The sequence below is a fragment of the Herpailurus yagouaroundi genome, unplaced genomic scaffold (genome assembly GCF_014898765.1).
Source record: "Herpailurus yagouaroundi ecotype Mexico unplaced genomic scaffold, PumYag 437, whole genome shotgun sequence".
Classification (NCBI taxonomy): domain Eukaryota; kingdom Metazoa; phylum Chordata; class Mammalia; order Carnivora; family Felidae; genus Herpailurus; species Herpailurus yagouaroundi.
The window spans coordinates 915412-931444 of NW_024412654.1; the positions used below are offsets into that span (position 1 = coordinate 915412).

At 58.6% G+C, this 16033-nt stretch overlaps 1 protein-coding gene, 1 long non-coding RNA gene and 1 pseudogene across 13 annotated transcripts in view; all 3 read right to left on the reverse strand.

Moving 5' to 3' along the window:
* LOC121022753 (uncharacterized) overlaps window positions 1-699 on the reverse strand; it is a 4948-nt gene extending 4249 nt beyond the window's left edge. The window contains exon 1 of the long non-coding RNA XR_005787093.1: window positions 305-699. This is a non-coding gene — a long non-coding RNA (uncharacterized LOC121022753). The remainder of the gene's footprint in view (window positions 1-304) is intronic.
* Window positions 700-1825: 1126 nt separating this feature from the next.
* On the reverse strand, window positions 1826-1957 carry LOC121022759 (uncharacterized; annotated as a pseudogene).
* Window positions 1958-5149: 3192 nt separating this feature from the next.
* EP400 (E1A binding protein p400) overlaps window positions 5150-16033 on the reverse strand; it is a 102620-nt gene continuing 91736 nt past the window's right edge. For all 12 annotated transcript variants that reach the window (XM_040464160.1, XM_040464168.1, XM_040464165.1 and 9 more), the window contains 4 exons: window positions 15499-15623; window positions 13465-13611; window positions 8837-8914; window positions 5150-8056 (listed from right to left, as the gene is read on the reverse strand). In XM_040464160.1, coding sequence (XP_040320094.1) covers window positions 7784-8056; window positions 8837-8914; window positions 13465-13611; window positions 15499-15623 — 623 coding nt within the window. In that variant the 3' untranslated portion in view covers window positions 5150-7783. The remainder of the gene's footprint in view (window positions 8057-8836; window positions 8915-13464; window positions 13612-15498; window positions 15624-16033) is intronic.

Sequence of the window (16033 nt, forward strand, 5' to 3'; positions counted from 1 at the left end):
ACATGCATCATTTTATTAGTGGCTGCAAAGGGCAATATTTCTAATACACAAGGAGCTCCTACAAATTAGTAAAGAAACAAAACCTCACCAGCAGGCAGGGGAGAATACCGGGACGTTAACCAGCGACCGGGGAAAAGCAGGAACGGCAGCAGCGGGATGCCCTTCACCCCCTGGATGGCAAAGAGCGCAGCAGATAGGAGGTAAAGGGTTCCCTCCCGCACCGCGCACGGGAATGTCAACCGCTGTGACTTTCCGGGAGATACTGTGTCAATTCCAACTAACGGTAAGGTCCAAGTATGCTTACCCTGTGACCCGTGGTCCCAGCGCAGCTGCCGCTGACGGGATCCCGTCCACGAGAGACTGGCGTGGCCCCGGCCAGGCCCCCGATGAAACCCCGCCAGCGGGGACTGAGCGAGAAGGACGGTGCCCCCTTGCCGTGGACTGCTGTTTATCCATGTCCTGACTTGGGACAGACGTTACACACGTACTGCTAAGTAACAAGAAAAAGCAGGGGAGGAGGTGGGAGGATGGGGCAGGACAGAGCACAGGGAGGAACCCTGATTTTTCCGTGTTGCTCGGAATCTTGTTATGAGGGCGTGTTTCACAACATTTAAAATCTCACTTAAAAATATGCTCCATCAGGGGTGCCTGGGTGGCTCAGTCGGCTAAACGTCTGACTTCGGCTCAGGTCATGATCTCACGGCTTGTGGGTTCGAGCCCCGCGTCGGGCTCTGGGCTGACAGCTCGGAGCCTGGACCCTGCTTTGGATTCTGTGCCTCCCTCTCTCGCTCGGCCCCTTCCCTGCTCATGCTTGCTCTCTCTAAGAATAAATACATAAAATAAAATAAAATAAAATATGCTTCATTCTAAGACACACAAAATGACTTTGGCAAATCAAAGTGGAGATTAAAAGTAGTTAACAAAGAATCCAGAAATGAATGTATCACTTCTGGGGCAGCTGCAGTGAGACACGCGGGGTAACACAGCGGGGCTGCTCCCCTGCAAGGAAGCTGAGCACAGGCCTTCCGCACTCGCCGCCCACAGTGGGAGGCGCCACAGCCTTTGGGGACCAACAACCACCTTAAAGCACTTTGTTCTTCTGGTTGAATGTGGGGTACCTCACAGTGCTTAAGGGGTCGTTCCTGAAAATCACGATCAAACTGTTACAATGGACATTTCTATTTCAGTTTTGGTATTACGATTGGGTCACTTCGGTTTGTATCCACAGGCTCAGGTGTGCGGACAGTCTCGCCCAGAAGTACCCAGCATTCCATTATCTTTCCTGTATTTGTTTGTTTGTTATTTATGTAGGCCTCATACCTACGCGAGGAGCCCAACGAGGTGCTTGAACTCGTGACCCTGAGACCGGGACGTGAGCTGAGATCAAGAGTCCAGTTGCTTAACTGAGCCACTCAGGCGCCCCTGTTACGTATCTTTACGGGGAAAATTCTATTCGTCTGTGCCCGTGATATGAACGCTGGATGGAGACTCATAATATAAAGGAACAAAGCGCACGGCTCTCAGCCTCGCAGGGCACAGAAAGGCGTGTGCGACAGCGCGCAAGCAGTGCTGGGACCCCAGGGCCCCCGGGAAAGCAGGTCAGGTGTGAGGCCCTAGGGTCCTGCCCGGCGGGAGGGTGACCCCCGGGAGCGCTCTGACCCGCGGGAAAGTGGGAGCGTGGTCTGGAGCCCCCGCAGTGCGCCCCCTTGCGCACCGGACACCCGGCGCCTGGAGCACCGAGAGGGGCACGCGAGCCTCCCGCCGCGCCCGCTCTCTGAGGAAGGACGGTTCACGCGGCCCTTGGGCCAAAGCGTTTTTCCTTCTTCAGGGAGGGCGCGAACCGGTCCCCACGACCGCAGATTATGCGGTCGAGTTTCCCACCTTCGGGAAAACCGCAGTGGACAAGGCTCGCCGCGGAAAACCGCCTTCGTGACCACGGCATCCCCCGGGTGGGCCCAGTGGGCAGGACAGGGCCCAAGACAGCCGGTGGCCCCGGGAGGGAGGGGCGCAGTCACGGGGAGGGGATCGTCACCGGGGCGGGGGTCGCCACCACGGGAGGGGTCGTCACCAGGACGGAGTCGCCACCAAGGGAGGGGGCGTCACCGGGGCGGGGGTCAACACCACGGGTAGGAGGCGTCACCGCGGCGCCGACTACCGGCGGGGGACGAGAGCGGAGACAGCGGCAGCGGCCCCGACCACGGGACGAAACCCAACGTGCCGGCCGGCCCAGTGCGCGGGCGCAGCACGGGCCAATCGGAGTGGGCGGGGCGAAAGGGAGGACCCCCCCCGGGAAGGGGCGGGGCCTGCTCGGCTCACATCCGGCTCCTGCGCACTCCTCTTCCTCTGGTCTCCCTCGGTCCCCGTGCCCGTGCCGGTCAGTTCGCGAGCCGGAGCTTGCAGCCCTCGTCACGTGCTCCCGCCATCCAGCCAGTCCATCCTCAGGTCACTGTCTGCCACAGACCACGCACGTCTCGTCCCTGCCCTAGGGGACGTGGGCGGGGGCGGTCATACAGCAGTGGCCGGAGCCCAGTTAGAAGAGGAGGCCGGGCAGCGGAGGAAAGGAGGGGCGCTCCAGTGCCTACTTTCTCGACTGGGGCGAGGCACCTCAGCCTGGGGTCCGGAGGTCCGCGAGCACAGCTTTTGCGCTAGGGCAACGTCTGGCGTGTCCCGGCTTCGCTTCTGAAGCCTTTCCTGACGTCTCCGCTGCAGACTGGGTGCGTGAGCTCCAGCATTGCAAACCCAGAGGTCTGCCGTTCAGCACGGTCACGTCTGGCCTGCTAGAAGGCCACCTCCTTTTCTGTTTTGCGCACGGCTATAGCTCTGGGCAGAGACAACAAACTGCGTGTAGTACGCACTCAATAAACATCATCTGATTAAACCATCCATCCCACTCATTGATTTTGATTTTCTTGAAGGAAAGAGCCAAGTTGTTGATCATTAAAAAAACAAAACTTCCACCATCGTAGCAGGATTCTCGCTCAGAGAGTCGTGACTCTGAGGCTTTTCTTTCCAGGAAGCAACTTTATTGGTGTCGGCACCCCAGCTGGGTTCATACCCGAAGAACTGAGCCCTGAACGCCACATGGGTCTTTTATGCATTTTCGATTTGTCTCCCATCTATGGGTAACATACGGACATACAGTCTGATGGGGTGGTCTCATGGTATAGGGTCGTGAGGGATGTCACGTAGCCTGGTTGCCTTCCCTTATCTTGAGGTCTTTTCTCACTACATTCCTTAGGAACGGGCCTCTACTCACCACTAGTGACTAAGTTTCAGCAAACGCTCTGAGCTGAGGTAGAACACAACAGCAGTGCTGCTGGGGAAACCACAAATACTAGTATCCAGTACAAGGTGTGGCTGGAGAACATTCAGGGGAGGAGCGAAGGCGTGCGTGCTCTGTGTGGGCTGGTCCTCGAAGACGAAACACACTTGACAACAGAGGACCGAACGATAAGGTGAACTTCGGGGGAATGAAGGCTGTCCCCAGAACAGAAGCGTACGTGTGCTGTGTACCAGCACAGGGGGCTTCACGGGGCGGGCAAGGATGCTGGGACCCGCCCCGTGAAGGCTCCTGAACAGCGGGGGCACGTGGGGAACATGCGATTTCTAGAGCCTTATTTAAAAATGACTAACTCGTGTACTTGGCAAACTGCTTGAACCCCCTTAATGGCTATGCCAAATGGCAGACACCCCTTTATCCCTGAGCGACCTCACCCCCCTCCCTCCCGAGGCAGCTAACGCCAACTCAGGGTATCCTGGGCACATCCAGGCGTACAAGCAGCTCCGTTCTGACAGACGGTTCTGCACCTTCTCACTGGCTGACCCGTGGAGGGACCTCTCCTTTCCAGATTATACAGCCCTACCTCGCTCCTAGTGGCTGCACTCCATTTCGCAGAATGCACGTACCATAATTCACCCAGTAAGACGGGACCTTTGCAAGATTAGTTTACTTCAGGGTGTGAACGCTACAGGCCCAGGACAGAGGAGGAGAGAACTCCTGCCCAGAACCTTGACAGAAGGTCTCCTGTCTCCCACGGGCCCCTGAGCACAGCCCCTAACGTGGAGCGTGGGAAGCTCGCTGCCAGGGGTTGACATCGGATCTGAACGGCAGACAGGAGGTTAAGGTTAGTTAAGAGAGAGACCCGAGTGAGCCTTCTAAGGCTGGTCGGAGTCAGGTGGCCCGCGGGCAACCCTACAGGGCGTGTTTCACGCTAAACTGAATCTGGACGCCCCGCGCACTGGAGGTGGTGGCAAATGGACCCGTGGGAGGTGCTCCCTGCTGCGGCCAGACAGCAGAATCCCTGTACTTGGTGGCCCCAGCCCCACCTTGAACGCACACGGAAATACGGCCTGGGGCCAGCTGTGGCCCGAGACCTGCAGGCTTTTGTACCGTTGGCAAAGACGTGATCACAGGGCCATGGTGAGGAACGGTTCGGAAAACACACGGTCCTCTCCACCGAGAGTAATCACAATGAAATCATCTACTGGGTGCGGGTGCCGGAGGCTAAGTGCTTTCCAGATGTCACAACCACTTCGGGAGAGAGGGACACAGGAGGAAACCGAGACCCTGAGGAGTGAAGTCACTGGCCCCATCACATGGCTAGGCAGGTGCCTGAGCGCAGACCATCACAGCCACGGAGCACAGAGGTCCCAAGCACCGCCACCCCCCCTCCACCTGCAGGCACTTGGCAAAGGGTCGTAGGTCCCCATGACCTCCCCCAGCCAGGTCTGCGGATGCAGGCGACACCGCAGGAGCCTGCCCTCGCTTCTGCAGTGGAAGAAAAGATTCCAAAAATAACCATCTGAGCTTTGTATGAAGTTGTGCGGTTTTTTTATAAAAAAGGTATTCTTTGTAATCAGCAACTTTTTTTTTAACTACGACAAAAAAAGGTAATCTAAAAGCAAAAGAAATGATAAAGAAAAGTAACGCGTGCCGTCTGCGCACAGGGCCGGTGGGCGCGGTCTCTGCAGAGAGAGCGTGACCTTCACTGAAAACCGCGGAGCGAGCTCGGCTCCTTCTGCGGCGCGGGCAGGCCTCTGCCTCCGACCCCGCGTTTCCCTTTTTTTTCTTCTTCACACAGATGTAACAAACACGGCTAGCGTCTTATTTTAACGAGAATACTAGTTTTCTATGAAAGAGAAAACGAGCAAACATATAAAAAGGTCATTTTATTACACCTTTTGTTTGGCGGGATACCGGTGCCCTTTTTAAAATCCTACTATTCAAGTACAAATGGTCATGTTTACAAAATATTTACAACCTCAGTCTTCCTGCTTTATATTTTACAACACAACAGCTGTCTGGTCACACAGGAAACGGAAGATGGTGGAGACCTCAAACGGGAAAGCCCTGCCTCAACAGGCACCGAATCCGGCCAAGCGTGGGGTCCGGCTTCCCGCTCCCCACGGGGTCTTAGACACAGCCTCCCGCCCTTAACTGGAGCGAACGTCTCTTCGTAAAGAATATGGGGAACTGCTCCCCGTGGCGGCCGGGTGGAGCGTGACAGCGCTCTGGCTGCCGTCGTTCTCGGTCACTACGGGCCGGGCAAGAACCCGGCTCCCGGGCAGTGCGGGATTCCGCTCCCAGAACCACCTGAGGTCTGCGCACCCCCACCCCCCCCACCCGTACTCAGTTCTGAAACACGGACAGTGAACCTTTACGACAGAAGACCGAGAAACTACACACTGGGAGGAGGAGGTTTACTGGAATGACCACTGGGGGCTGCGGGGCTGCTGGTGACGTCTAAGGAAAAAAGATGTAACACGTCTCCTGCTCTGTATTCTGCGTGAGGGGACCCGCGAAGGAGACCCCCCTCAGAGACGAGAGACTCCTGTCACGCACTGAGAAAAGGGCGGGGGCTCCACGCCACGAACGCTCTGAACCCCAGGTCAGTTCTGAGCGACGCTCCGAACTCTCTCCTGGTGTCCAGACTAACAGAGGACCGCCATCCGGGCAGCCCCACCTCGGGGACGCTCCAACAGGTGCAGCCAGCACCTGCTCCAGATGCAGACTGCCAGCACCACGAAGGGCGAGGGGAACACGGACCGGGTGTGCGGAGGAGGAGCTGCGACAAGACAAGGGGGCTCTGGGGCACGGCTGGGGACGAAGAGGGGCAGGAATCCCCTCAGCACGCACAGAAGGAGCATGCACAGAGCACCCCTAGCACCCTGTGGTCCCTCCTGACGGCACCTGCCACACCTGAACCGACAAGCGTGGTTGTAAGAAAACAAGAGCAGAGGGCTCTTTGGATACATTCGAGTTAACCGAAATGCTAAGTCCCTTTCCAAATTCCCACCCAGAGCTCAACAACGAGCTGCCTCCTTGCTTCGGCAAATGCCCCCGTGTTACCGTCCACGTACACTGAATGGAAACAAAAACATACGGGCCGCTTTCCTTTGTGTCACTTCAAGTGGTACCACGAGGGGAGAACACGCGAAATTAGCAGGTAAAAGCCCTCAGGATGCCCACACAGACCTAAGACAACCGGATTTCCTGGACCGAGTGACATAAAAGAGGCACGGAGACAGAGCGGAGAGGAGGTCCCCGAGCGGGCGCTTCTGCCGGGGTGAAAATGGCCAGGTGAGCACAGGTCATCAGCCGACCGAGCCCACTGCAAAAACTCCTGCTTTCTCGCTGTAGTACAAAAATGAAACAGAGGCACACACGGGGCCTCCCCTTTGCCCCTCAGCTGTACCACCCCCTCGCCCCCAAATACTGCACAGAAGGTCCTCTGCTTTCCACAGAACCGCGAGGAGCGCAGGCGCTCACGGACGAGACCCCGGCACGGCGGGCAACGGAACCTGCCGCGAGCCCAGGGTGAAGAGTGGACCGCGCCTGCTTCGGCAGGCAACGCCTACAGGCTCGCGAAGAAGTCACCGTGCTCGAGGAGGTCTCCCGCGGCGGCAGACCACGCCCGGGACGGGCAGGAAAGCCAGGGGGGCGATGCCAGGCACCCCTGCTCTCACCGGGCCCCCGCCCGCACTGAGCGCTCCGGGCCCCAAACCAGTTCGAGACCGGAGCCTCACAAAGCCTGCCGGAGCCGCCGCGGCGCGTGGAGTCCAAGCCCGGGCTTCCTCCACGAGCGGGAAGTGTCCTGGAAGTGCCGGGACGGAAACCGGTCACGCTGTGGGCGGGGCCTGTGGGAGGCCACACGGGCCGCTCTTTGGAATGAAAGTTCCACCGGAGACGGTATCCGGCCGACACCGTGGGAACACTTCACGAATGTGCTCGATGGGGGTCAGTGGTGAGAGCGTCCCGTAAACGTCCGAACAGGCCCCCTCTCAGGAGGGAGAGAAGAGAGCACCCTGGGCCTCTCGGGTCTGAGCTGTGCTGCGTCAGGCGGTCTGTCTCCTCTCCAAGGACCGGAGCGGGTCCTCAGTTAGGTGTGCAGCCCTGCGCGGAGGCAGACGTGGTCAGAGACCACGGTTCAGCTTCAGAAAGCGTTTTACGACCCACTGCGCACTCCACGCGGCTACCGTGATGCATGAGACTCGGCGCGCTAACGGAGGTTCTAAATGGCCTCAAGACCCAGTGCTACTGCTCTCGAGGAGAAACCGGAAGGTAGAATCGCCACCGTCACTTTTTTGACCGGCGACATACTACAGGGGCGGGGGCGGCGCAGCAGGAGGGAAATGATCACGCTGCTCCGCTTCAAGGAGAACTCCGCAGGTGCGGCACATCTCAAATGACATCGTCCCCAGGTGCAACGACAGACAGTCTACCCGCCTCTGGCTGGGGGCGCGGTGCACGGCGACCCGCCCTGAGGCCGCCCCGCTCTCGGGACTAGGGGCACGGAGGCTTGGTGGGCGTCTTTAGCCTCACGGCGGGGACCCTCATCTGTAGCTTGGGCTGCTGGCTTGGGCTGTCGGAGCTGGCTGGCACCTGGGCCGGGTTGGGGACGCCGGGGCTCTGCAGCTGGGCCGCCGCGGTCGTCACAACTTGCTGCTGCATGAGCTTCTGCTGCACCACCTGCGCCGTCGCCGTCACCGTGGGGATCATCTGCACCTGCTGCCCGGCCGCGGGCGCCTGGGTGAGGGTCACGGTCTGCGGGGAAGCCTGAGCCAGAACAGTTAGAAAACACACGCGGCCTAGAAAACACAGGTCTAGCGATGTGACCGACAAAAGGTTCTCGGGGGTGGGGAGGGGGTGCGAGGCCTAATTAGCACCAGTGCTTTTGTGAAACGTGAAACCACGTGACAGATCCAAGGATGCACTCTGGTTTCCGACTGCACAAAAGCAGGGAAAAAAGCCACCAAATGAAACAACTGCTGCTCTCAGGCGAAGGCTGATGTCGGGGCGCTGGTGGCGGGATCAGCTCTTCAGACTAGCTGGTTCCTTGAAATCCACACGCCCGCGTGACTTCGAATGACACTTTGTTAAAGCACTGCTTTGTACGGCCGCATTTGGTAGCAACAGATACAAAGGCAGGAGCCAGATGGTTAGGTGACAAGGGTCACCACTGTCCCCAGCAGTCCTTACCCTTCTAGGACCCAAAGTCACTGCGAGCAGACAGTTTTCTTTCAGTGTTTCCCTAAAACTAAGGTATGGGGGCTTCGGCCTGTAGGTGCATCTGAAGTCACGGGTGAAGCAGTGACCCTAGAATAAGCCCCTGATTTCTGAACCGAACACGTACGTTCAGCTTTGTCCTGCTGGCCTAAGGGTTTCAAGAATCCTCCCCAAAGTGAATTTTTTCTGAATTATGAAAATCAAAAGTGATTCTGTTAACATTCTACTTTCTCACAACGAAAACCAAGAACCCCCCTAAACGGAAACATGAAGTTTACTGAGAAGTTGGCGTGAGACCCCCCCAGAGGGCTGTGCGTCTGTGGGTCCTACCTGCTGGGAAGCAGAGGCGACCTGCTGGATGCTGGCCACGGGCGTCTGCTGCTGGACGACTTGAGGGAGTTTGGCAACCTTCGACAAAACAAAGAAAAGCCAAATGCAGAATTCAAAAGAACATATGCACAGAAAGAGAGTTTTCTTCCCCTTTCTTTCCTTCAGCTCTTTTTTTTTTTTTTTTAATTTTTTTTTAAACGTTTATTTATTTTTTTGGGACAGAGAGAGACAGAGCTTGAACGGGGGAGGGGCAGAGAGAGAGGGAGACACAGAATCAGAAACAGGCTCCAGGCTCTGAGCCATCAGCCCAGAGCCTGACGCGGGGCTTGAACTCACGGACCGCGAGATCGTGACCTGGCTGAAGTCGGACGCTTAACCGACTGCGCCACCCAGGCGCCCCTCCTTCAGCTCTTAATAAAAGCAAAAACAGGGGCGCCCTGGGCGGGCTGAGTCGGTTAAGCGTCCGACTTCGGCTCAGGTCCTGACCTCACAGTTCATGGGTTTGAGGCCCACGTCGGGGCTGTCAGCGCAGAGCCGGCTTCAGATCCTGTCTTCCTCTCTCTGCCCGTCCCTCTCTCGTGCTCATACACGCGCTCTCTCTCTCTCAGAAGTAAGTAAATGTCAACAACAAAAAAAAGCAAAAACAGAACAGCATCCAAGTGACCCGGAAGAGCCCCTCTCAGATTGCTCACCCGGAGCCTGAGAGACCCCGCTGACCACGCTGCAGGGGGACCGTGCCCGCCTCCGCAAGCTGCAAGCGGGTCTAACTAGCAGCTTCTCCTGGTCTCGTGTCTCAGCCACGTTTTTTCTTTTACTAAGAACTGTTTGTATGGGAGAGTTTATGTAAGAGAAGTAAATCGAGGACAGAATGAGACAGTTTAGCGTCTCCAGAGTTCTCACAAGAGTCCCTTCTTCGAGCCTGGGCAATGTCCCGGGAGGGCACCCCCACTGCAGCTAAGGCTCAGCCTGTTCCCACGACGCACCGACATTTCATCACGCTGCCATATTCTTCTCAATCACGACTGAGATCTCCCTTCCCGACAAAGTGCCGCTTCCCACCCCGCCACTGCCTTTCGCAAATGTTTCGCCACATGTGTACGTGGCTGTCCCGAGGCAGAAAGAGGATTCTGGCCACTTGGGTCTACCCGGGGCTGTCGGTTCAGAGGCAGATCAGGCTCCTGAGTGGGCAGCTGCTGGAGGCCGGGCCGGGACACTGCTGCCTGGGTCTCTAACTCATAGAACAGGGATGAAATTAAGTCTTTTCTGAGACAATTCTGGAGCAAATGTGAAATTTCGTGACACACTTGTAAATGACAGAGCTCCAAGTAAACGCTGGTTCTCATTATAAAACATGAAATTACGCGGAGAGCACACACTAGTTAACCGTATTAAAAATCGTCACAGGATTTGCTGGGACAACGAACGCGCCCAAGTCCTCCGCAGCGCTGACCGGAAACAAAGACTTGGGCAGTTGGATGAGGGCCCCACTTGCACACAGCGGGCCGGGACTCTGTGGGCACACCACGAAACACGGAGACCCCGTGGGTGACACGGACACATCTTAAATGCGTCCATGAACTCACAAGAGGCGAGGAAGTCCCGGTCCCAAACCGCGGCCGCGGTGGCACCCAGAGTGATGGGCGGAGGCGCTCACACCCTGAGAGCACATGCTTCGTGAGGAGGCCCCACGGGGGATTCTCACGGTCGCCAGGGGCGCGGCAGACAAGGGGCCGAGTTCAGATCCATGGTCAGTGAGGCCCCACTGTGGTTCCGTCACCGGGAGGGGATCTGCGAGGAAGTGCACCGCCCGAGGCCCTGGTGCTGGCGGGGGAGGGGACCCAGGCGCAGAACCCAACTGACATTACCCGAGGGACACCGACCCTCAAGCCACAGGGGATCTGGCCCTGGCGGAGCCCCCGGGAGCCCAGCAGGAGCAGGAATCGGCCTGCAACCCAGAGCTCAAAGCAATCCCAAAGATGGGCTTCAAGGAGCTGGCTCACAAGAAGGTAACTACTATGACCACAGTTACCGAAAGAACAGCAGCAGAGACATAAAATTAAAATCCTGAATTTAAACGTAGCTAATAAGGGATCTAATATAAAGAGCAAAAGCGGAGGGGCACCTGGGTGGCTCAGTCGGTTCAAGCGTGCAACTTCAGCTCAGGTCATGACCTCACGGTCTGTGGGTTCAAGCCCTGTGTCGGGCTCCGGGCTGACAGCTCAGAGCCCGGAGCCTGCTTCAGATTCTGTGTCTCCCTCTCTCCCTCTGTCCCTCCCCCACTCACGCTCTGTCTCCCTCAAAAATAAACATTAAATTAAAAAAGAAAAAAAGCAAAAATGGAAAAAAACATAAGGAGAAGTGCACAACCAGAGTGAGAGACTTTTAACACATCTGTGCAGTAACTGACAGGCCAGGCATCGGTAAGGACGCAGAAGTCTGGAGCGACCCAAGTAGTAAACCTGACCCAGTGGCAGGATGGCCTGACAACCGTGCCCGACACTGCCAGAGAGCCAGAGTCACTGGCGGACTGGGTCTGGAGTGTGAGATCAAGAAAGGACAGCTGCTGTGGGTTTGGCCCAGGCGAGGCCAAAGGTCAGGTGAGGCCAAGGCCCCGCAGAGGCCACACGTCTTCGGGGACTTTGTCCAAAGGCAGTTAGGACCAGAGTCTGGACCAGGAGTAGCAACCGGCTGCAGGTGTGAAATCTGGAGTCATGGGCACAGAGACAGAACCGGGGCGTCGAGACTGGGAGGGATCACCAAGGGAAGAAGAGCCTCTAAAAACACTTTTAAAACGCCACAAAAAAAAGGGAACAAAATTTCTAGCAAACTAGGTGAAGAAGAAAATTGTCTTGCTCTAATGAAGGATGATTTAACAAATCAGACCTTGCAAAGATGATCATGTGAACAGATACGGCTGAGCCTCCCGTCCACTCTGTCGGGGCCTCTGCGGGCCTCACCGGCACAACAAAGCAGGAAGGAAGGGGCGGGGGAAGAGCAAGGCTCCAGTCACCACTCTGTGCGGGCCATGTGCCGGCGGGGGGCAAAGGAAGCGCAGGAGACCACGGATGGACTGTCGAAGGAACAGGGCTTGATGGAGGCATCCGGATTCAAAGGTCAAGGTACAGAGATTGTGCAAGGCACAGACAGAAAACAGAGACTCAGAAACACATGACTACAAAAGCAAAAGAAATATTCATTAAGTAGGAACAAATCCGATACAAGAGATACGACCTTCCTGAAAAAAGTCAGAAAACCTAGTTAAAGGGCATTAAGGAAGTTAAACAACAAAAGACACATCACGTTGGTGAATCTCCAGTCGAGGCTGCAGAGACATCAGCTTTCCCCCAGATTCATCTACAGAGTCCAGGAATGCTGCACCCCGCTAATTTTAGCGTGCGTGTGCCAAAGCGAGCGGTTCCGGCGAGAATTCCAACAGCTGTGGCTGTGGTGTGTCAACTTCACCAGCTGACTCGAACTGGGAAGCGCAGAGAGCCAAGAGCAGCAGGACGTTCCCAGCGGGACGAGGCGGGGGGTCTGCCTCCCAGATGCCGAGCCTCTCTACGCAGCCCGAGGGACGGACACAGAGCGCGGTGCTGGAGAAGGCACCGTTTATGCCAGTGCCACGCGACGGACCAGGGGGAAAGTAGTGCCGAAAGTAACGGGGTGTTCTAATGGGAAAATGAAAATGAATCCCTGTTTGTCTATCACCTGGAAAACATTCCAACAAGGTTAAAAACCTAAGTGTGAATGAAAACTACGAGGTTTGTAGAAGATACGGGAAAGGAACCTCGGGACGTCTGGGAAGGGTTTCTTAAGCAAGACACAGAAAGTGATATTCGGAAACAGGAAGACTGACGAGTCCCGATACGTTAAAGTTAAGAACTTTCGCTCATCCGGAGACACCACACCATGAGTGCAAAGATCGGGTGTCGACGGCAACAGTACAGAGCCCCGAGGGCTAACAGCCGGGGTGGGAGCAGCGCTGGGAGAGCACGGGAACGGGCAGTGGCTCACAGAAGACGAGAGCCGCCGGTCCACGGGGTCCTGACAGGCGGAGCCGCGGCAGCCGCCAGAGGGACACGGCGGCACGCCGGCAGGCCGAGGCCAGGAGGAGGCCCGGGGGGCTGGGACCCCTGCAGAAGCCTGATGGACGCGCACCCCCCACAGCGCTGCTCCCCCACCCCGGGTGGCCGCATGCGCGGCTCACATGTGCGAAGCAGCCCCCCTGCTGAGGCCCGGCACGCATCTCTGCGGCTCCTGCCACCTTCCGTAAGCAGCCACGGGCCGGCGGCGAAGCCAGGAGCAGCCCACACGGCCGGCGGCAGCCGAGTGATGGCGCGTGTGGATGCGTGAAGCAGGAAGCTGACCGCTAACTCCCGGAGGAGCCTCACAGGCATGAAGGATGTCCCCGGAGTGTGACCTCAGCACGGTCCCCAAGCCACCCTGCTGAGACCCCACAGGCGGCAAAGCCGGCGAGGCACGTCAGGGCACGGCCACCTCCGAGGAGCAGAGGCCCACCGTGCGGCCTTCGGGGTATCCGCCGGCGGTCACTCCGCGCCCCACGCATCCAACCAGCCCGTGCGCGCCCAGTGGTGTTGCGCTGTCTCCGCATACGCGCTCCTGCTCACCTGGATCTGGGTCTGCACCTGTTGAGCCCCGGCCAGCTTCTGGGCCTGGGACATGGGTGTGGTAAGAAACTGGGTCTTGAGGGCCGGCTGGGTGGCATAGGTGACCTTCTGTGGCTGGCCCTGAGCAGCGATCTGCTGTGCGGCGATCTGGAGAGAGACGGCCCTAGGTCAGAGCCAGGCGAGGCCGGGCGTTGCCTCCTCGGGGCCAGCGGGGAGGGCCCCTGGCACCCCCAGCCCGTGCTCCCGGCACGGCCCCGCCTGTGTGTCACCGGCCGTGCCCAAGTCCCCTGGGAGACCAGGCTGGGGCTCACCTTTACACCGTCCGTACGCCTGGCGTCGTGTCCGTCCTCACGTCAGTGAGTGAACTTGACCACGATACAAAAAACACCCGCCTACAATTTCCTGAATCTAATTTTACGATTTGGGCACGTACCCAAAACCATTTGGCATAAAGGGCGAGACACCTACACGCACGACCTTTGCAGGTTTAATCTCATTTCTAGTTTTCTCTGCCAGAAGAGCGAGGACTGTTCCCCAGGCCGTGCACACAGTCTACACGGGTGGTTTAGGAGGCCGTGGCCACCCACGGTATTCTTTAGTCTTTTGAGCCACGCGAACATCAGACCGACGCTACAGCTAAGGCCCCCCGCCCCTCTTCCCCGCCCCAAGGTATGCCAACTCTACAACGACACAGGCCCGACCACGGTGTCCTCGGCATCCTGGCACCAGTGCCTCCCAGCGCGGCCGGCTCTGCGAGCGGCCCCACCCTGCACGCCTATGGAGCCGAGTCCCAGGATGGCCCGAAAGGACCAGGGAGGGGACTCGGAGTGTCTCCTCCTCAAAGCGTCCGCCACAGGGGAGACACTGCCCCGGCGGTGGGTGTGGCTCTGCAATCAACCAGACATACCTTTCTCGAAGGCCAACGGCTCCACCCACCCGGGAGGAAGGGGCAAGAGGTCCCGAGGGCACACATCTGGCACGTGGAGCGGCTGCTGCCAGGATGGCTCTTGCCCGAGCCACCCGCCCCCTCCGCCCTCCCGAACGTGTCTGCCCTGGCACGCCCTAACCACGCCCCTGGCCGGCACGGCCCCTTCCCTCTGCCGTCCCCACAGACACTACGGGGTCAGGGGCGGGCGGGATCTCCGCCCCCAGCAGGCCCCTGCAAGCGGGACGGCGACACTCCGGGAAGAGCCGTCCGTCTGACGTGTGTGCCGCACGCGGGACCCTGCGGTCCGACGGTCAGCTCTGCGACTCTGAGCAAGTCATTTCCTTTCTCTGAGCCTCAGTTTCCTCTGGGTAACACGCGCAGCCCTGCCGTGAAATCCGACACCGGAGCGACAGCTGCTCCCGTGCAGGAAAACAGCGGGTCTGACACGCACTCGGAGAACCAGCGTCATCGCCTACACGTCGGGCTGCGAGCTACCAGTGAGTACGCAGAGCAGCCCAGCACCTCACTCTCGCTTCCTCTCAGTGGGGCGCCTGCAGAGTGCACGGCCTGGGGACCCGAATCAGCTCAGAGCTCCGTGCTCGCACACTTGTGAGTCGGCGAGACGCTGACAGCGCTCCTTCCGGCAGGCCCCTCTCCCCCCTCAGCTCGTCACTCCCCTCACGGCACGTACGCACGCGTGTACAAACACACAAGGACACGGCCCCCGCCTGGCTCATCTGAGCATAAGGTCTGTCCCGTACACCGGGGGGCCAGGCACTCACACACGGAGAGCTACACCTCCACCCCTGAATCCTTCCGGCCCTTTCCCAACCGTGCAATTCCACAGCCCGCTTCCCAGCTCCCCGCAGGCTCCTGGCACCCGGGGCTCCCCATCCCGTAACCACATTCTCCCCGGGAGGCCTCACAGCAGCTCCTACCCCGAGACCCCCGTGCAGCCTGAGTGCATGGGCACGGGGTCGTCAGGCAGCGAGGCGAGGCGAGGCGCACAGGACCCTCCCGTCCCACGCGCACAACCGTGCCCGGCGGCAGGGCCCGGCTCGGCGTGGAGACAGGGTGGCGGGAGGATCCCCGCAGGAAGCCAGTACCTTCTGCTGGACAGCCGCTGGGCCCGGGGCAGCCTGTGGCTGGATGGCTTTCTGCTGCTGCACGGCTTGCTGCTTCAGCTTCAGCAGCTGCTGGACGTGCACGGGCTGGGCCACGACGGTCTGTCCTGCGAACACGACCAAGTCCTTAGTCACAGAGCTCAGGAGGGACGCGGGTCTCGGGGCTTCCCTGAAGCTCCCTGCATCTCCCTGAGCTGCTGGGTGGTTCAGACTGATGGCCGTCCCTATAGAAAACCTCACGCGGGATCTGTGCGGGACAAACACGGCCACCCCACGGGCACGTTTACGTGGTTTCTGGGCTCATGAGGACGTTCACGTAAAGGTACGGGGAGCTCAGAACGTTAACGGTTAAATGAAAGGCCAAACCTTGTACTTGGGAAGCCGAGGGACACTCCGGCTGAAGGTGCATTGCCCTGACATGCTCGACATGGGCGTCCAGCACGGAAGCCGCCAGGGCGGGTGGCCATCATCGTGCCAGAGGACGCGCTGGCCCGCTCGAGGCTCTAAGCGCAGCGGG